We start from the raw sequence: 21,501 nt of genomic DNA on the forward strand, positions 1-21,501 counted from the left end.
AATTCAAACTCCGAACCTTAATTTTTAAAAAATATGAATATATATAATTGGGTCATTGGTGAATTGGATTTGACACTGTAGTAAATAAATACAAATCAACTCTTCTTGTCAATACACTTCCATCTTTTTCAGGGCACAACAGATAAATCATAATTTAATACTTTAGACATCGCGGCTAAAGCTCAAGCATTTTAACAATAAAGTAAAAATAGATTATACACATCATTCTCTAACTGCAATGGAATCCCACTTCCTCCATAATCCATCCTGTCGCCCACTACATAGCAAGAGGTTTGTGGATTGTAATTGCAAATCCACTCGCATTTGATATACGATACCACCAAAGCATATTTATTTTCAAAGTTTCAATGAATAATATACATGTACAGCTCTCCCCATCTCTTTTTAATATGTCCTATTTTGAGAATATATATATATATATATATTTATGCATGCATGCGAAGGTGCTTATCTACAGTACCAATAACTGTATGCATGTATTGCTATAAAAAAATTACTGATGAACACCGCGGTTACCCAAGTCAGCTGCTGCTTTAGCTGCCATTTCTGATGCACCCGACACCCAAAGAGCTCCCAGGGAAAAGTAGCTGCTGCTGACTACAGTTTCTCCAGCGGCTGCAGCGGTTCTTCCTGCAGCAGAAATGGCTGATTTGGCGTTCTTTGATACATGGTACCTCTCATCGACAGATCTAACAGCATCCACACCCACACGAAGTTTATCTGTGAGGCCAATCCTCTCACTTAGTTCAGCAACTTTAGCTGCAGCAGTTGCCGAAACTTGATGAGATTCATCAAAGGCTTTGGCTTTGCTTAAAGCATCTTTCCCTAACACATATCCATTGGCCATCATGGCTTTCACAGCATCCTGAGCGAATGAAACAGCTTCTCCAGCATGAGATACAAATTGGCTTCTCAGTGGAGGTTGCTACAAAAGGGGGTAAAGAAAATGAGAAGATAGAATACAATTTACTAAAGTAAAAATTTCCACAAGGATCAATTCAGGAGCACAAAAAAGATAAGTCAACGGACCCATGAACTTGCTTCATCCTCTTGGCTTCTTGAAGGGCCACTAAAATCAAACTCCTCTTTATATTGCCCCCAGCGCGATATGAATATGCGTTGATCAAGAAGTGTCGCACCCTACAGTGATAAGATATTTTAAGACTCAAACATACAAACAGATTATACAATCATCATGATGAAGCGGGAATCACAATTCATGAATTAGATTCAATATTATCCTGAACACATATAGTAGCATAGGAAGAGTAATGGAACTAAATAGATCAAAGAGATAAACTTCACTCAAAAGTTAATTGATGCTGTTATAGGTAAAATTGCCCAAAGATTGATATAACAATAAAATACAGAGATAAAGATATCAAAAGACAGAAAATACATCAACAGGACAATCGTCAGTTTCAAAAAGAACATCATGATCATAACTGCAGGAAAAAACTGTACCAATATGAACCCCCAAATACAATTTCCTCAAAACATGAATGGACATATTCCGAGTTCAAGGTAATACTCCTACTATTGAACCAAAGTAGAATACTTCTTTCTTTCTTGGTATTATAACCTGTATCTGATATATTGGCCAACTAATCTAGATTGGGTATTGAAGAGACTCATACTAAGGACGACCCTCTAAACCCAATTTGTTCCATTCTCAATGCCAGGATTACAACTATTGACTGGGACCTAGCACTTCATCCTGCTATACCAACTAGAAGTTGGTAAAGTAGAATACTTCTTTTAATTGTTTATATTCACATATTATCCATTTTCCATGTAATATTGAATTTTGAAACTATGATTACAAGTTCAATACTTCAAAACGCCTCCCACAAAGTGCACACATATATTCTCTTGAATCCAATTCATATGTAATCAACTCAATAGTATCCATTTCATATACGATTAATCTACAGTTATACACGAGACAGTCACATAAAGTTCAACTTTACTTGTACCAGAAAAGTGATGTCGGCAGCAATACATTTCATGATAAAATAGGTAGATTTATAGATGCAAAGATGAAAACTGCCCTGAAGGCAAGAATCTAAAAGGCAATCGAAAGCTTCTCAATGAAATAATCAGAATACATACACTAAGCAAGATGGCAGTCTCCTGAGAATAAGCATTTTTGAAAGTCACATAGGCAATACTCGCATATTCACCAGACCTGCTTTCATCCATAAAAACATCCAAATGACTACCTTCAAAAAGATGCAAATAGGAAGGATAAATATAACAACACAGTTAAATATGATTCAATAATCCAAGAACCTAACAATTTCAACATGTTCAACGGCACCAGAGAAGGCGAAAAAATCATAAACATCTTTCTCAGTAGCTTTGGGAGACAGACCTGTCACTTCTACTGTATATACAAAATCATTCATTTCTACAAGAAAGACAGCTGATCAAGAATTTCAACCTAGTCAAAAGATCACCAAAATTGAGCTTTAAAACAAGATAATAATACAGAAATTCAAGAATCGTGAGAATGAACTGAAATTAAATTGATGGAAATAGGAGAATGGAAGAACAGTAAGAATCTAATCATGCAAAAAAATAGAATCAATTTGATAATTGATTTCGTAAATAATTAAGGAGGGAAAAAAAAAAGCGAACCCTATGAGATGAGAGATTGAGATTTTGAATGACGAGGAAGAAAGGTTTTTAAAATAATTTGGGTAGTTTTGACCCTTTCATTAGAATTAAAATAAGGGTAAAGTATAGTAATGGTCACTGAACTTTTTTAAAACGTTTATTTAAGTCTCTCGACTTTTAAAACTTGTAATATAATCCTCTAATATTTAGTCCGTTTGTAATATGATCCCCAACAGTTACGTCAGAGACCATATTGCAAACGGATTAAATGTTGAGAGACCATATTACAAACAGACTAAATGCTGAGAGATTATATTACAAATTTTAAAAGTTGAAAATCTAAATGAAAAGTTTAAAAAAATTCAGTGACCATTACTATACTTTACCCTTTTCTTTAGCGCCCCAAATTCACCTTCTCCATCTCGATCTAGAAACTTCGGATTCGGAGCGGTTAGATTTGGCAAAGTATGTGAAATCGGAGAGGGTGATTAGGGAGTTTGGGAATGTGATTGTTATTGGAAAGGCTAATTTGGTGATTTATAAAGGGCCTACTGTCATTGCTAGCACACTTCACGCAGTGGCGATTTTGTTGAAGGAAGCTAAGGATTGGGACTGGTTCGTCAATCTTAGCGCATTTGATTATCCCCTCATGACTCAAGATGGTAAGAACTAAGAATTGATTTTTGTTATATTCTGAGTTTGAAAATGTTAGGTTGTTGAGATTTTGCGCCTTATCGGCCATTAGATGAAATTTTTATGATTGGATTACAGGTAATTTGGATTTATACGTAGGGAAATGCAGATATTGGGATTTGGAACTCGGACGCGCTGATGTTAGAGTAAATTCAGTTAAGCTCCGGATCCATAGTTCGGAATTGAATGAACTGAAGTGAGAGCAAAATATGATATTTATATAATAAGTAGGGTTTTGATGTTGTTGATGGAACTTTAGCAATGGTTGATGGTGATAGAGCATGGAACCATGGTGCACTTAGTATCTTTTGTATGTATTTATAATTATAATTATAATGATAACAGTTGGTGACTTGGGATGTACAGACTACAGACACTGTTATAGTATATATTTGGCGATAATGTTTGCCTGGAACGGTTGTCGAAAAGGCGAAAGCAATTGCTTATAGTATATCTATGACCAAGTTCAAGCTTGGTTCACCTTTAATTTATGTGCACCATTGATTTAGTATATATTTATGTGCTTTAATTTATGTGCTTTAATTTAAGTTCAAGTTTAATTGATTGATTTGCCATTGATTGAACTGGGTAATTAACTGCATAATCCCAGGTTGTCTCCTACTGTGAATTAGCAATCATTTCCATCTGCAATTGAATTTGCAGCAACTCTTGATTTTGCACTCTATTGGAGAAAAATTATAACAAATTGAGAATTTGATAGGCCTAGTCACGTTCCAGTAGTCCTGCTGCTGATTGCTTTTTGTTTTTTGTTTCATATATTGTGCACATCTTTTCATACTAGGCAACTTCCTCGAGCACACGAGTAGCATTGGGTGGAAAGAGTGAGAAGCCAATTCATGTTGTCCCACTTTATATATGGTGAGGTCGTCTATCTAGCGTTCTTTGAATTTGACTTTGTTTCGTGTTTGCAGATACCAAAGAGCAAGACCAATGCAATCATTGTAGACCCAGGCTTATATCATTCGAAGAAATCCGGTGTCTTTTGGGCTAAGGAGAAAAGATCATTGCCTGCTTCGTTCAAGTTATTCATGGGTAACGCTTTTGTATAACTCATTGTTTTCTCTAAATTATTAGTTAGAAAATTCTCGAATAAGTTGACACTTATTAGATGAGTCTACAGAAGCCTGCTGGAGGCTGTTGCATATGGTTTTCATTCGATTTAAGTAGACATAGATATGGTAAATGAATGATTATTAGAGAAAAGGTTGAGATTCTCAGATTTTAGTTTTGCCGTTGAAGATTAGTATCTGGTTCTCATTAGGCCATCTTAATCTAACAAGGAAGAAGTGTGGAATAGTTTTGGAACTGCTAGTTAGACATGCTCTTTAGACTGTTTTGGGATCCTTCCTCGACATTGCATACATGCTCTTTAGAAGTGGATTTAGTTTGGGTAGAAGTTAATGCGAGGAGAAAAGTAAATGAAATGATTGAACTGGCAACAAAAGCCATGATCGATCTGCAGAACAAGGAAAGTGAGCTCTTTTCATTAATTGAAATTTCTTTTCGGACAGGAGTGTTAAATTTTAGGATGGAAGCTATTTTGACAAAGTTGAAAAAGAAAAGTGTGGGATTCGGTGTCGGCGCCAGTGGTTCTGTTAAAGGGAAGGGTACTTTGCTGTCTGGAGAGGGAAATAATCCCCCATTCGAATTTAATTTAAAATTTTTAAGGCAACTTTTTAACTTTGGGTCTTGCTCTATTCTAATTGTTCTTAGGGTAAAGTACAGTAATGGTCACTGAACGTTTCTAAAACTTTCATTTAGGTCCCTCAACTTTTAAAACTTGCAATATAATCCCTCAACATTTAGTCCATTTGCAATATGGTTTCTCAACATTTAGTCTGTTTGCAACATGGTCCCCGATGTAACTGTTGGGGGAGCATATTGCAAACGGACTAAATGTAGGGGACTGTATTGTAAGTTTTAAAAGTTGAGGGACCTAAATGAAATCTTTAGAAAAGTTCAGTGACCATTATTATACTTTACCCATAAAATAAAAGAATTACTTTCTTATGCTATTAGATTCATTTATATCATTACATTTTTAATTTTATTAAATTTTAATTTTACATTTATTTATATCATTTCATTGTTAAATCAATAACGAGACGATAATATGATAAACGGTTGTTGACGTGTCTTATCATATCAAAACGACGTCATTTTGATATAGTTGTTTTGATACTTAAAACGTCGTCGTCTTATGTATAAATTTTATGTGTGTATCGATCTAGTCACAAATTTCAAACAATTTTACTTTTTAACACTTTACTTTTCGCTCACTGTCGACAACCAAACATAATCCTTCATCAATCATATTTTGCGATAAAATTAATATCAAAATATTTATATTTTATTTATTATTTATTATTTGTAAGATTGATTTTTCATGAGACCTACCGGAAATCAATGAATGAGCATAATCTTACCCTTACGAACCCTAAAGAGAAATGCACCTTGGGCCTTTCAAGTAAAACAAGTTACAATTATGCAGGAAAAGAAGAATGCCGAGTGAAGCCCAGTTTAAGAGGTAGAGAGGACAACATCCTTTTAACGGATTGCATGCACGGTTAACTGAAAGGCCCTAAAACAAAAACAGAAGTAAACACCCTTTCAGAATTTAGAGAAAATTACAAAACGCTTCTATCAAATTTGTTGTTTGCACATACAACATAGTTGTGTTCAATCGTACAGCCATAATGTCATCTCAACTCTTTACCACACCCTTACAAAAAGTTTTACACCCGATATAAAACTCAAGAGAAAGAAATAGGAGTATTATTAGCAAGTCTAAAACTTTTGATCTGAAAGAATATATGAAAATAAAGATGAGCAGTTTAATCAAATAACCAATCAGTCAGATGTGCTTAGTCCCTTTATATATATTTTTAACATCTGCTCCCTCTCCGTATAAATATTCTCAAACTATATGAAGACTGGAGAATTCAAACAAAATAACTTATATAGAGGAGACTACTCCATGCACTTCCTAAAAGAATGCAATTTAACCCTAAAAGCACATCTTATAATCTTTGCTTCTTAAATTAGTTGCATGGATTATTTTTTTCTTATATTATGGATTCGTAACCCTTATCGGTTTCTTTCGTTATTTATCTTTTAAAATGAAATTCCATGGCTGATTTTGTCCAAATAAATTAGTGTAAACTATATCAGTGGCCATCTAATTATATCTTATTTTCATTTTGACCATTATTTTTGAATTATTGTCAATCAAACCACGCAACTCTTTAAATGCATTCAATCATATCACTAATAGTTAACAATTAACGGAAGTGCAGATGCACCAATTAGTAAAATTGATATAATTACACATTTAATCATCGATATTTATACATTTTTTTCAACTTAGTCCTATTTTAATTTAATTCAATAAATTTAATCACCCAATCATATGTCCATATGATTAGAGAGCTTTTTTTATTATTTAATTTTAATTTATTTAATATAACATTTTTTCCAACCAGATAATGACATGTGTCACCAGCAAGTTAAAGGTAAAATAACTCTCAAAGAATTGAGTATGTCCTTGAGCCTTGTAGTAACCAGTTTTCGTCCGGGTACAAAATTTTTTACTTGGCGGGAAAAATAAAATGAATAAGTAAATGATTTTGATTTTAAAAAATGTTTTGGGAGTCGCCATTGACATTTTTTGGATTAGGTAGGTCAAATACCTAAAAACAATCTTTTAAAATAGTTTTTTTAAAAAAACATAATTTAAAAGATAAACTGATATGCGTATAACCAAAAAATTTTAATAAAAAGGATTCGTGATCGGTTACGTTTAGGGAAGTATTAGCACCCCTAAAACACCTAAAATTAGTACTTTATTAATTATTAATTGTCTCTATTATTGGAAATTTAAAAATATATTTAATTCATAATCTTGTTATTTCAAATTTATTAATATAATTTTAAGAAAATATATTAATATATATTTTTATTTTTATAAATAAGACATTTATTTACTTAGAAATATCAAAAAATGACTTTTAGGTGCTTTAAGACAGTCTATTTCTTAATATTAAAAATAAATAAATATTAATAAAACATTTCTATTAAAATAATTAATATATATAAATTATAAAAATAGGATATTTATTTATTTAAGAATATCGGAAAAGGACTTCTAGGTGCTTTAAGACAGCCTATTTCTTAATATTAATAAATAAATAAATATTAATAAAACATTTCTATAAAAATAATTAATATATATAAATTATAAAAATAGGATATTTATTTATTTAAGAATATCGGAAAAGGACTTCTAGGTGCTTTAAGACAGCTCATTTCTTAATATTAAAAAATAAATAAATATTAAAATATGATTATTTTCCTTAAAAGTAATTTATATAAAATTAAATTTACAAATATGTTTTTTATTTAATATATATATATAATATTATTTATTATATATATTTATATGACTGCATAATAATAATAATAAAAATAATAATTAAATATATAAACATATAAAATATAAATATAAATATAAATAAACAATGACTAAAATAAATAAAAAAGGTAATACAACTTGTAAAATAAATGAAAGTATTGAAATTAGTGATTAAATTATAACATATTAAAAATTAAAATACCCTAATTTAGCTATTTAAAAATATATTGGCTAAACATGTTATTTTACTAATTTATTAATTTAGGGACTAAAATAAATATATATCAAATTCAAATATTAAATTAAAACAAATTAAAACATGTTGTTCGTGATTAAAATATTAATTATTAAAATTAGAGGACTAAATATGTTATTTACCTAAAATGTATATTATTTTATATAAAGGACTAAAATAAATAAAATTAAAAATAAGAAGCCGAATTAAAAGTCCCCAAGTTCTAATTTCAGTGACTAAATTGCAAAGATACAAACTTGGAGTACTGCGGACGGAATTTACCCTTTTAGCCAAAACACACAGTTCCATCATGAAACGACGTCGTTTCATGTTAGGTATAAATGCCCTATAACCGGCCCCTAAGGGCCAAAGCTTCTCATTTGCTTCTTTTCTTTCTCTCTCTAACTGAGAGAATTTTTTTTCTCTGTTTACTCTCTTAAAGCCTTCGGCCGGCCGCCGCTAACACCATCTCCGGCCACCGTTCACGATGGCCGAAAAATTTAAAATCACCCCAAAATTTCTCTGTTTTCCACTAGAACCTAGATCTAACCTCTTTTAAGCCTAAAACCCTCTCAAAATCGATAGATCTAAGCTATAACCGAAGGATTTACCTCGGTTTATGTATGGTTTTCTGGCGACGTTTGGGTTCTCCGAAGGTACACAACTCTTTTTCCTTTTTTTGTGAGTTATCTTTTGCTTCGTGGTGGTTGTTCGTTCTCTTGGTCGCTCTCTGTTGTCTCTCATTGTCTTCTGTCATGGCTCTCTCTTCTCCTCTTTGTTTTTCTTTTTGAATGGTTGTTTGTTGGTGTGGTATTTGGCTTGTTGGCTTGCTCTTTCGCCTCTGTTCGTGGTGGTTTTTCTCCTCTCTCTCTGTCTTTGCAGGTGGTCGATGGCTTTTATAGCCATCGACGGTGTGGCTCTCGGACCGGTCCCAAATGGCGACCCTAGGTGAGTCACCGGACTATGGTGGTGACTCACCATAGGGATTTGACGTGGGGAGGGGCAGCTGGCCTTCTGGAAAGCTCGACGAGGTGGCGTGGTACTGACGGTGGCGTGGCAGCAGCTGAAACGTCAACGTTGAGGTGGCGGCTAAGCAGAGGCGACGGCTGGCCTTTTGGAAGATTGAGGCGGTTGGGAGCTAGGGTTTAGAAACCCTAGTAGTAACCCTAAACAGGTTTTGAGTCTTACTGGGCCATCTGGGCTTCGGGCTATTGGGCTCCGAGTTTGATATTTGGGCTTGAACAAGTTGGGTTTGAAATTGTAAATGGGCTTCGGGATTTGTAATATATTTGGGTTTGTAATTTTTTATTTAATAATAATAATAATATATTTTATTTAATTATAATAATAATAATAATAAAAAAAATAATAGAATGAAAAATTAGTGTCTACAAGCCTAAAAGAAGAAAATAAACCAACGCCACTGATGTAACACTCTAATTTAGGGGAAAAAATTTAGAAATTATAAAGTAAGGAATTTAAGTGATATTTTGGAAGAAACTGTGGATTAAATTGTAAAATTGTAAAGTTGACAGTCTATTTTAGGAAGTGTATGAAATTCAGGGACCCAATCCTGAATTTACCCATTTTTCTTTTATGTTGAATTATAAACCCCCTCCCCGTATGTTTTCTATAGATTTTTTCCTCATTTTCCTCTTACCGATCAACTACTTTTAGCTCCGATGTATTCACCGTCCAGCCACCGTTCGACGATCTAAAACCACCATCGTGTTCGTTGTCGACCGAAGAACAAAACCCTTCAAAGCTCTTGTCGTGATTCGACGTCGTTCATCGTAAATTTCAATCGGAAGTATTGTCAGTTTTAACTCAATCTCCGTTGGTTTTCCCGTCAATTCACGTCGATCCGACCACCCGTTTTCGACATCTCCCGCACCATCGTGTTCTTTGTGTCGTTCTGAGTCCACCGGTGTCCATTGCGCCTCCGTCGTCGCCGACACGTGAGAGGGTGAGGAAGTCAAAGTTTACGACATTTCAGAATCGAGCTCTCCACCGTTCAAAATTTTGAACCGAGCTTGGTAAGTGTCTTAAAATCGCTTAAAATATTTTTAGAAATTTTTCGGACACCCTAACACTGTTCACGCGCCGCCCCTACGCATGGGGATTGTCTGGTGTGTGGGGCAGTTTTGAAAGTCAACCCGACCCGTTTGACCCGATTTGACCGAACCCGACCCGTTGACCGTTGATCTCTGACTGTTGACCGTTGACTTTGATTGAAAAAGTTAAATTTTTTCGAAAAGTCACATTTTATGTTTTTCGACGTCCTGAGTTCAATTCCGAAGTCCGTTTTCCAAATTTGAACCCGAAAGCCTCCAAATTTTTCAGTCAAACCCGTTGACTTTGACCCAAAACTTAAATTTTTTGAAAAGTCATATTTTATGTTTTTCGACATCCTGAATTCGATTCCGAAGTCCGTTTCACCAAATTCGAACATGGTAAGCTGTTTTTCATTGATTTATCACCCGATTTGATCTGTTTTTCACAATTAAGCTCTATTTTGATGAAATTTCTGTTGATATGTATCCGAGGAATTATTGGAAGTTGATTTCAATATCGAGGGCGTTCAAATGGAATTAAATGATCGATCAATATGACATGGAAAACGAGGTAATACATTACTACCTCTTTATGCTTTATGGAACATGATGATAATGGATAAATGTATATAATTGGTCTATTATGCATGTTTGATTATGGATGGATTCGAATCGAATACGGTTTAAGTGATAAATTAGTTAAGACTCTATTGAATTACAAGTTATGTGATTGAGTGATAAAGGAATCAGTCCTGAATATGTAAATTATAATTTCTCTCATTAAAGGTACTTGAATGATAAATTATGAGAATACTTCGATTAGGTAAAACTATGAAAATACCCTTACATTGTAAAAAGACAAGAATTGACCCTGAAAGTTGGATAAGAAGTTTGTAAAGACATTGATCTGATGAAACTATTGATGTGTATGAAAAATACTAGTTTTGCTTAGGAAATCTGGATAACCGATTTCTAAACCCAAGATGGCTTGTACAAGATACTAGAAGTCGATAAGTAATAATTTAAAGTTTAGAGATTATCTGGGAAAGCGATTAACTCTAGAATCTCTAAATTATAATTATCTTTGTTAAGAGTTTTAATACCATAATTATATGGTTAAGAAATTATGATATTACCCTTGAGAGGGGAAAATAGCTCGAACTAACCATGAATGGAAAAGTACTCAAGAAGTCATGCCTAAATCGATGAATTACTAGTTTCATCGTTAAGTTCACACGTTTATATAGAAAATTTCTGATAATCCGTAAATCTCCGAGTTGTGAGTAAATACGTGAAGGATAATTTATCGAGGGTGCTCTTTTGTTAGAATTTTTTGAAAAGACTGAAATAAATGATAAGCACAAAGTAAATAATAATATCGAATGAAAAGAATTGATTGAAATACCCGATATCTGTAAAATGACCAAAATACCCCTGGAATGCAAATGACCTACGAATTTCATCAAGCCAAGGAAGGATTGGATATCCTCAAGCTATGAAAGGGCAGGAACACCATCGAGTACTAAAATGACCAAAATACCCTTATGGCCAAGAGTAAGTAAATATCTTGGATTCATTAAGGAATACAAATAAATATGGATGTTGCATTGCCCTTAAAAGGTTATGGAACACACCTTAAGCCGGTTGACCAACGATAATGCTATGTCAGTACCTGAATGGCATAGATACCACTTGAATGCGTGTTCATCTTCTTAAGTTTCGATTGATGATAATTCTGGAAGTACTCAGCTCAACTAAACTTTAGAGCACATTCGATATTAAGAAGTAGATACTCGTGACACAAATCAACTACGAAGACCAAATTGAACTGAACGGAAGTACAATATGTATCTGAAATTCAGAAGCGTCTGAATTACTCTGAAAATCTCAAAGTAACTAGAATAGACTTGACTGCTAATTGAGCTAAGTAACCTCAATGAATGAGGATTAAGTAAGTGATTTGGATAAGTCTGAAAACTCTGATGAGGTTATAAACCAAAAATCAAGTACGTCAGCATTTCCTGATATCGTTGAAGCGTGGAAATGAAATAAAGACCATTGGAAGATCTATTTAACGATGATTCCTAAAATGATCTATGGATAAGAATTTTTGGTATTAAAGCGTAAATACTCTGGAAGAATAATGAATTGACAAGTTGATAAGCATTAGTTTGGTAGCTATTCATCTTGAGTTATTTATCCTTATCAGCTCAAATCACTCTAGTCATGTATGAAAATACAAGTAACTCAGATGTAAAGGATTCTATATACCCTTCTGATTACATAGAGCTTCCAAAAAATGTATAAATAAAATATGATCCCGATAAATCACATTCTGAATAACTGATGATTCCGTCAGCTAATAAACTCTTCCAATAGTGATTCTAACTTCTGACATTCTATTGGTAAATTGAATATCCGTGTTTCTTCGCCCGATAAGATTATCCAATATCTTTTAATAATATCTGGAAACTATAGTGTGTTCCATACTCATATGAATATTTTATCTGATTTCCGATTTGAATTATGTTTTGACATCTGATTTGAAATATGTTCTGATTCATAACATGGATTCTGTTATGATATCTGATCTGAGTTATGTTTTATTTTCTGATATCTCCGTTTACCGACGGAAAATGTTTTATTTGGGGGGTATTATTGGAGGAGGTATATCTACAGGTTCTTCGGCTTTGTGCTCAAGGCCTTACTGGCTATGCGATTGGGTGTATGGTTCTGGGGAACCTACACATTATTGGTTGTGCAGTTGGAGGGATTACCATTATTTTTTATTTTTAATAATATATTTTAAAAAGATCTGTATCTTTTCGCTGGTTTTGTGGGAATACACTAGATAACCTATTTTGATCTCCTGAACTCAGTCATCCGAAATATTTCCCTAAACTAAACGCTTACTATTTGTTACTACTTGAAATATTCGTAGGATCTCCGCTCAGCATAAAAATTTGTTGATGTCTGAACCAATAAGAAAAAATATGTTTATCTGTTTCTACACGTTCTTCAACATCATCTAGTAGTTCTTATTACTGAGCTATCCAAAGCTCACTTTGTTACTCACCTTTTCAGGTTACAAGAATCGTATCAGTGCATTTATCGACATCAGTAAGGGAATCCTTCCGGCGTTGCTTGCAGAGTTTGGTACATATAATTAGGGGGCATGTAACTGTATTTTGTTTTATATACGAGTCTGAAAATCTGTTTTATTTTTGCATACTGATAAATCATTTTATGAGTTACATGTTTTAATAAAAGTTTTAAATTTTCCGAGATTTTTACAGTGGGTCGCTCCGGTGGCCCTAATGTGACTCCCTGGATCAGATCGGGTTACCTGCATCGGTCTGAGAGGTAACAATTGAGCTAGGCTCCAATTTGTTATTTGGCTTACATAAGATTGTATAAAACCTATTAAGGCCACTGCTAAAAGAATAAATAAATAAAACTGCTTATTTAGGGAATTATCTAAACAAATTATATAATTAGGGAACTCTAATATCAAATTAATACAAAATTTAAAATAAAACATTTTTTATATTTTTAAATATAATATATAAACATCTTTAAATTTTAGCCATTTAAGTTAACCTATTCATCATTATTTTTTAAAAATATTTTTGAAATTATAAACAATGTTAAAGGATAATATTTAAAAGAAAAAAATATGTTTTATACAAATTTCTTTAACTCAAAAGTAAAAGTTAAAAATTTTAAATTTAAAAACTGTTTATTAGGGTAAAAAATATATTTTTAAAATTTATTTGTTTTCAAATGATACGTTTATTTTATAATTTATAAACTTATAGGATAAAAGTGCACTTGAAAATATTTTTTAACTCAAATGTAATAGTTAAAATCATTAAATTATAATTATGAGAAAATTAAATATCTCTAAAAATGTAAAAAATTTAAATTTATTTTTAATTTTATATTAATTTGAGATTAGAGTTCCCTAATCATATAATTTGTTTAGATTTAAGTCCCTAAATAAGAAGTTTTATTTATTTATTATTTTAGCAATAACCTTAATAGGTTTTATACAATCTTATATAAGCAAAATAACAAATGGGACTTCAGCTCAGTGGCGTTGGTTTCTTCTTTTCCCTTAGGCTCAAGGACATGGTTCAAATTCGTCTACTCTCAATTATTTGAGAGTTGTTTTTCTAACATGATAGTGACATCATATGATTGGACAAAAATGTTATAAATTAAAGTTATATAAAAAAAACTTTTGAGTTAAATTAAATTAGGACTAAATTAAAAAAGATATAAATATTGAGAATCAAATATGAAATTATATCAATTTTATTAATTGTTACATTATCACTTAATTATTGATGGTCTGAATGAATGTATTTAAATAATTGAATGATCTAATTAATAATAATTTAAATATAATCTTAAAAAAGAGTTATAATTAAGTGATGACTGATATAATTTATCCATAAATTAAATATGTTGAAAAAAACAAGTATGACGAATTCACGGGTCCAAACTGCAAAACTAGTTGAAAAGAATGGTTATCGATAATGGCATCGGAAGCGAGCAGAATTTGGCCTGCGGCAAATCACGTGTCAGCGACTCTCATCAGCCTTTTGAGGCTGACCTTTCTGGCTCCACCACTTCCCGATATTTAAACGGTAAGGGGTGTACCGATGAGGATAATAGCTTTTTAAAAATTTTAAATTATTTTATATTTTAAAATTTATATATTTTTTTATTAAAAATATGTTTTTACTCTTAGATTTTTTTATTAGTCTTGGTAAATATAATATAATATATGTTTAAAGATAAATTCTCTATCATTTGACATTAAACGCTCACATCCTTGATATTCTTTAGGCTCGAACTCGAGATCTTAAGGAATAACAATAATTTTTTTACACACTGAAATCGCTTGATTCGTGCGTCCTCTATAGCTCTATAAGCTCAAATTTGTCCGATAGCTAGAATTTAATAAGTTCAAATTGTCCCAAAATTAAGAAAAATCCTCCATTAACACCAACTTATTTTGAAACTTTGCCCATTTCCCATGTTCATGACAATTACCCTCCTCGCCATCAATAAAGCAACCATATTCTTCATGGAAATAAAAGCATTGAATACGCTTAATTATTATATAAATAGACGAGAATAATATACGAAGTCTGCTGATGACAAGATTCATATCCTTGTTCTCTGCATTACTACTACTGATGAAACATCATCAAATCCTTAGACATGGAAATACTTAACAAAGTAAAAAACCGAAGGTGCTGTATTATTACATAAGTAAGCTTCTGATAATGGCTGCTTGGTCGCTGTCGCTGTCTGTGGAAGCTAACAGCATGGATAACCGATCGCTGAGGTCGTCCACTTCCCTATGTAAGCTTCTGATATAGTTGCAAGTCTCCTGTAAGACCTTGGAAGATGATACCTGAATGAAAATTAAAACAGAAAGATTAAGCCGTGATGGGATTTTTTTTTGGAACATGGAATTAAATTATGTTATTCGATGATATATTTGAGTGTGATGGGCTAGATTACATAACGTTCTAAAAAGGGAACAGGTTGAGTCCCACACCTTCAACTTGTTGCCTAGATATGAGGCTGTGGGATATGTAAGACTTATCTACCAAAGTTAACCAAGTCCTCACAAATGAAAGGATTTATTATTATTATTATTATTATTATTATTATTATTTACTATATTTTTTATTTTTTGAATTTCAAATGTAGAAAGAAATATAGGGCAAGGAGAAGAATGTAGGAAGAGTGGTGGTGGTGGTGATTGGCACCTGGTCGAAGCGGCGTCGACGGAGCTCGGGGATAAGCTGTTGCAGCTTCGAAACAAGATCGGCGATCTGCTCGTCGGTGATCCTGGAAACACTCGACTGCTTGGAACGTGATCTTCTTCCTGACATTGTGCTTAAACTGGGGATATATGCAAAGAAAACCTATGAAGAATGGGAATGGAATGTTATAACGAAGAAGGGAATTGAAGCTGAGAAAAAGGGTTAACCAAGGAGGAGGAGAAAAGAGGAGTGCGTGGAAGAACACCGCGGGTTATGCTGCTTCTTAAATAGGGTTCTCTGCTCCCAAGTTTTTTTTTTTTGGTTGGCTACTATTTTAAGTGTGCATGCACACCGAAAAAGAGGAATCAAGAAAATGCGTCCACTTGATAATGATTTTCACCGCCCGTCATTTGGCGATTGAAGTTGAAGGGTAAGAATAAGATAAGATACCAATTCCATTAAAAATTAGATTTTGCTATGAAAAAACAAATTCCTCTTTTTACTATCATTTACATGAAGTTTTTTTAAATAAAATAATTATGTATAATTATATAAACAAATTTATTATTATATGTAAATGATGAAATATTTTATTTTATATTTTTTAAATTTAAATATTACTAAAATATAGTATGAACGAAGCGACTTCAATAGTTAAGAGATTTGTTGTTATTTCTTAATGTCTCGAATTCGAGCACCACATATGCAAGATATGAGCATTTATTATCAAATGACTATGAATCTTTAAATACATACTACCTTGTATTAATCTCAAATTTATTTATATATATATATATATATATATTATTAAAAATGTGAAAGAATGTGATGTATTAAGTAGTACTCAAATTTCAAAATGATGAATTAAAGATAAAAGTAATATTTGTTAAAATACCATCTTACCCTTATCATGATTTTAATTAGATATTTCATATTTTAATTGAGTATGATTAATTTTTAAAAGTAATATATTTACTAATTTATGAAGAAGAAAAAGATATTCTGAGCCTAATTTACTGGTTATATTTTGATCAGATTACCTTTGTGATGTAATCCAGAACTTAACAAATACTTACATAACAAATGATTTGTTGTATCATTTTAAAGACAATCAAACGTGACAATAGTTTTAGGCGAAAGGAAATTGAGCGTCAAAGGAATCGTTAAAGAAATAATTGTCATTTTTAGAGGTTTTAGGTTCAAGTATAAGAGATTATAAAATATTTAAGAATTTATTGTAAAATGATTAAGAATATTTAAAATATATACTACCACTTATAAACATACTATGATAATAAAAATGGCTAAAACAAAAAGGGAAACTGAGAAATGTATGCCATGCTGTCCTTGCCTAAATTGTCCCCAAACTGGGGTAGTGGCCATCCTTTCACTCTGTTTAGCATGCAAGCGTTATTCATTTATTTATATATATTTTTTAATAAAACTTATTCATATTTGAATTATATTACAATTTTATATATTCTGGCAACTCCTCTCCTATGAAAAAACAAATAAAAATAAAAAATTACTATACCTTCATTTGAGATCTTAACTTTATTAAAAACAAGGCCGTATTCTTCTTTTTCTTTGATTTTTGTTTAGTCGATGATAGAATCAATCTTAATATTGGTTGTAGACTACCGAAGATTATTAGTTCTTTTTGTTTTTTTATATTATGTCTATTATTTTCTTTTTTTTTCCTTGTGTCTTTAATTTTGAATAAGAATCTCTACCCTTGTGATTCGTTTTTCCCTGCATTTTATAGCACAATCCTTATGATTTTTGGTACATTTTTTACATACTTTTGTGGTCATTTTGATACTCGCACAAAAATCATCAGGACATTTATTTTCTGATTGGTTTGTAGGTAGTCACGTGTAGTCAGATCCCATCTTTGATAAAAAGTTGTTTGCCAATGTAGTCATAATTTTGTAGTGAAGTAGCATGTCAAATTGTTTGGCTTGTTCACCACTCCTTTTATCACTTCGTAAAACGTCTCATTCGACAGAGACTAGGAGTTTTTATTAAGGTTATTGGGTTTTAACGTTGGTCGTCATTCTGAATGGAATGTTTTATTTTTCTTCGTATCTTTAGGTTCAATATTTTATTTTTTTTATTTGAGGACTATTGTCTCTAATTTTCTCTTTATTATTTGATGTGTTGTAATTTTAATTCATTTCATTATTAATGAAATTCAATTGTCATTTTTAGGGAAAAAACTTTATTAAGAATACGTCTGACAACCTTTTGAAAAAAATAATTTATTGAAAATTAAGGGTTGTAGTGATTTAATATAATATGAAAATTATTAAATAGATAAAAATCAATTTATCATTTAATGAAAAATATTTTTAATTTATTTTAAGTAAAATATTAAATACATTTATAATTCAAATTTTAAAACTTAATGTTTTAATATTTAATTCTTTAATATTAAAAATTTCAATTTATCAAACAATACTAAAATACTTTTTTCCCAAAAGATTTCAATTTCATTCAAAAAAACAAAATCCCCCCTCTTCATTGATTTTTTAGGCAAAAAAGTATCAAAGGTCCATGTACTTTGAAAAAAAACTAATTTAGTTTTCATATTATTTTTCTCTCAATGTGACCCTCCGACTTAGAAAATAAGCCTAATGTGACCCTTTGATCAACGCTTTTCGTCCTTGACCATTATAGTGCTGACGTGGTGGTCTATAGTGATTGACAACATAGTGGATAACATGGCAGATGTGTTAAATTAGTAACTCAAACTTGGAAGATGGACTGCCATCTCAGCACTGTGAACTGCCATGTCATTACCGTAACGGTCAAACGATGAAAAACGTTGGTCAAAGAGCTACATTGGATTTGTTTTCTAAATTGGAGGACTACATTGAAGAAACAAAATAAAACGAGGGTCACATTTTTTTTACAAAAATACAAGAGCCTATGATGTTTTTTTGCCTTTTCTTTTTAATATATTTAGCTGAACAACATCTATTGAGTTAAACGCTAAAGATTAAGGGGTTTGATATCCCTTAGATCAAAATTTTATATTTGAATTTGTGGAAGAAAAAAATAATATTATAAGCATTTTACTCTTAATTAGGACTCATATAATTATAAAATACAAAATCTACATAAAAAAACCCCGAAATATAGCAGAATGAGCTAGCGTGGTGATTCTTCCTAGTTGGAGCCTGAAAGTCGCAAACAAGGGAATAGGGAAAAGAGGTAGCCTAACTGAGGAACGCAAGTGTATAGTAGGCGACTTTGTTGACCGCTCTGTGACTCAGGTTCTATGATCCACTCAATCCTCCCATCCCCCGTAATTTTGGTCCTATTTGCCACGTGTCTTCTCATAATCCATGCGTTTGATATTATCTATTGTTAGGGATGAATCAAATGAACAACTAAGTTTCTTTATTCAACTGTATATTCAAATTTAAATGTGATTATTTATAATATTTTGGTAATAGTTGCAGGGACGACATAAGATTTTATGTTAGAGGTATAAAATTATAAAAAATAATAATAGAAACTTAGGGGTACAAAATTACAAATATTAGGGATGCAAAAATTAAGTCATTTATATAAAATACAAATATAACACTTAAATTATATGCAGATTTGGAATTTCCAAGGGTGCAACTGCCCCTAACATCCTTTAGGTCTATACCTAACTGGTTGATTTCAATTTAAACAAAGTTTTCTAACCATATACAATATACACATTTTTATTTTCTTTCTTTTACACGTGCAAGATTTATAATGTTACTTGATAAATTAAATACATCTAAAAGTATATAATACAATTACAATGTATTTATTTAAAGAACATATTTTGAGGATAAAATATTAATGAGAGTATAAAGAGTCAACAAATTTATGAGAATAAATAAGTTTTAAATAGTTGCAATCAAAGGATCAAATTAAATAAAATATTAAGTTAATAGACTAAATTAAAAAAATTAAAAATATTTTCAAAAAAAGACTGAATATATATATATATATATATATATATTGTGATCGAGGAATATATGATTCAAATTTTGTCAAAAATGAATTTTAAATGAGGAGAAATTAAGAAAACAATAAAACCAAAAATTAAATCACAAAATCGATTTACTTTTTTTTTAAAGTAAATTAGAGACTAAAATGAAATTGCTTTAATTTAATTTTTTCTATTATTTGAATTTTGTAAATTCAAACTCGAATAAATATTTAACTTTACCAATTTTATCAAAGAACCTAATCTAAATTTATGCATGTAATTTTACATGAAAAGAAAAGGATATAACGTAACTCCTTGAATCCCGAGTTAGGAGTTTCGGGTTAATTTGAATTGGGCTTTGGATAAAACCCATGGCTTGTAGGAAGCCTTAACCCAAGTTATATGAAATTGGGCTCAGATTGAGCCAAAAGTGAATAAAAATGACATTTTTAGTTTGTAACCAAAATGACGAGGACAAAGGAAATAAATATATACCATTTATAATTTCAAAAGCTGAAATCCCTTAATTATATCACGTCTGATTTACTTCTCTTTTTTGCCACTCTTCTTTGTCATCTTCTTCTCCCAAGAGTTTTCATTTTCATTCTTAAAAAGCTAGAGCAAAGGTTGAAGCTTTTAGTTTTTCAAGCCTAGTTCAAGGATTCCAAGGTAAGAACCTTATTCTTCAACTCTAGAGCTTCAATTCAAGCCCTTAATCTCTTCATTTCACCAAGGTATCCAAAAGTGGGTTTAGTGGGGGTTTTATAAACCTAAGTGAAACCATCTCATTTTTGGAGGATTTAGATATCTAGAAACGTTTTAAATTCCTTTCTAACCTTTGATGGCGTGTAAATGTGTGTTGTGACACGTAAATTGTGCAAGAATACACAATCAATGCAAGTAATACAATAGGAAGTGAGTTATAGTCTCCACAGAAATTGGGGGGAAATCTTTAAAGATTGCTACAACTAGAACTAGGTGTCACTAACTAATCCTAAGTTTATTGTCTAATGGTATTCACAAAGGAAAAATAAGCAGCAGCAAATGATATGAACAGATGGAAAAAGTATGTTGAGGCAAGAAAAGTGTGAAGTGAAGTGAGCAAAAGCATTTTGTCGTGGCAAGAAAAATATGCAATAGTAAACAAATAAAAGTTGCTAAGGCTAAAAAGGTTTGAGTTCTGAATATAGACTGAAAACCTCACACAAAAGACTTCTAACGGAGCATTTGGGTTGGATTGGCTACAGTCAGAAATTAATCTATTTCTAGGATGATCTAGCATGCTAAGCCTATGTTGCCCGAAAGGATTTACTAAAGTGTTCCACGAGTATCTCTAGCACAGAACCTGACAAACTATTACTACAACAATACTACTCAGCGCGAATTGCATCCCTTGGTTTGTTAAACTTTTTGCTATGACAATACCCCTCAGCGTACATAGTAGCGCTAACCTATCTACTTAAGCATTTATCCTCCTGAGTCGCATGAAACCCTCTCCTTATTTAGGTGGATTAGAACCTCATAATCCCATATTAGTTCTCTTGTTCACGTAGATCTAACCTAGCTCTCTCGATATTAGGTATCAACTCCTAGAAAAATGACTATCTTTCGAAAGCTCTTACAAATACTAAGAATATTTTGCCAAGGCACTAGGCAATCTTTCAAAAGCTCTTACAATGTCAAGG

At 31.7% G+C, this 21,501-nt stretch overlaps 3 protein-coding genes across 3 annotated transcripts; 1 reads left to right on the plus strand and 2 right to left on the minus strand.

Moving 5' to 3' along the window:
• Window positions 1-416: 416 nt before the first annotated feature.
• LOC120178818 (binding partner of ACD11 1-like) lies at window positions 417-2,698 on the minus strand. The gene is made up of 4 exons (XM_039184602.1): window positions 2,314-2,698; window positions 2,134-2,209; window positions 1,051-1,161; window positions 417-946 (listed from the first exon to the last, which is right to left on the minus strand). The coding sequence occupies exons 1-4, from the start codon at window positions 2,427-2,429 to the stop codon at window positions 515-517; spliced, it is 735 nt and encodes a 244-aa protein (XP_039040533.1). The 5' UTR covers window positions 2,430-2,698; the 3' UTR covers window positions 417-514.
• LOC120178944 (beta-glucuronosyltransferase GlcAT14C-like) lies at window positions 2,690-3,622 on the plus strand. Its single transcript, XM_039184700.1, has 3 exons — window positions 2,690-2,705; window positions 3,039-3,302; window positions 3,412-3,622. Exons 1-3 carry the CDS (start codon window positions 2,690-2,692, stop codon window positions 3,531-3,533), a joined length of 402 nt encoding a protein of 133 aa, XP_039040631.1. The 3' UTR covers window positions 3,534-3,622.
• An 11,702-nt stretch (window positions 3,623-15,324) lies between these two features.
• LOC120178888 (transcription factor PRE6-like) lies at window positions 15,325-16,082 on the minus strand. The gene is made up of 2 exons (XM_039184662.1): window positions 15,844-16,082; window positions 15,325-15,482 (listed from the first exon to the last, which is right to left on the minus strand). The coding sequence occupies exons 1-2, from the start codon at window positions 15,967-15,969 to the stop codon at window positions 15,330-15,332; spliced, it is 279 nt and encodes a 92-aa protein (XP_039040593.1). The 5' UTR covers window positions 15,970-16,082; the 3' UTR covers window positions 15,325-15,329.
• Window positions 16,083-21,501: the final 5,419 nt, after the last annotated feature.

This window comes from Hibiscus syriacus, unplaced genomic scaffold (assembly GCF_006381635.1).
Source record: "Hibiscus syriacus cultivar Baekdansim isolate YM2019G1 unplaced genomic scaffold, ASM638163v2 tig00112383_pilon, whole genome shotgun sequence".
NCBI classification, from domain to species: Eukaryota; Viridiplantae; Streptophyta; class Magnoliopsida; order Malvales; family Malvaceae; genus Hibiscus; species Hibiscus syriacus.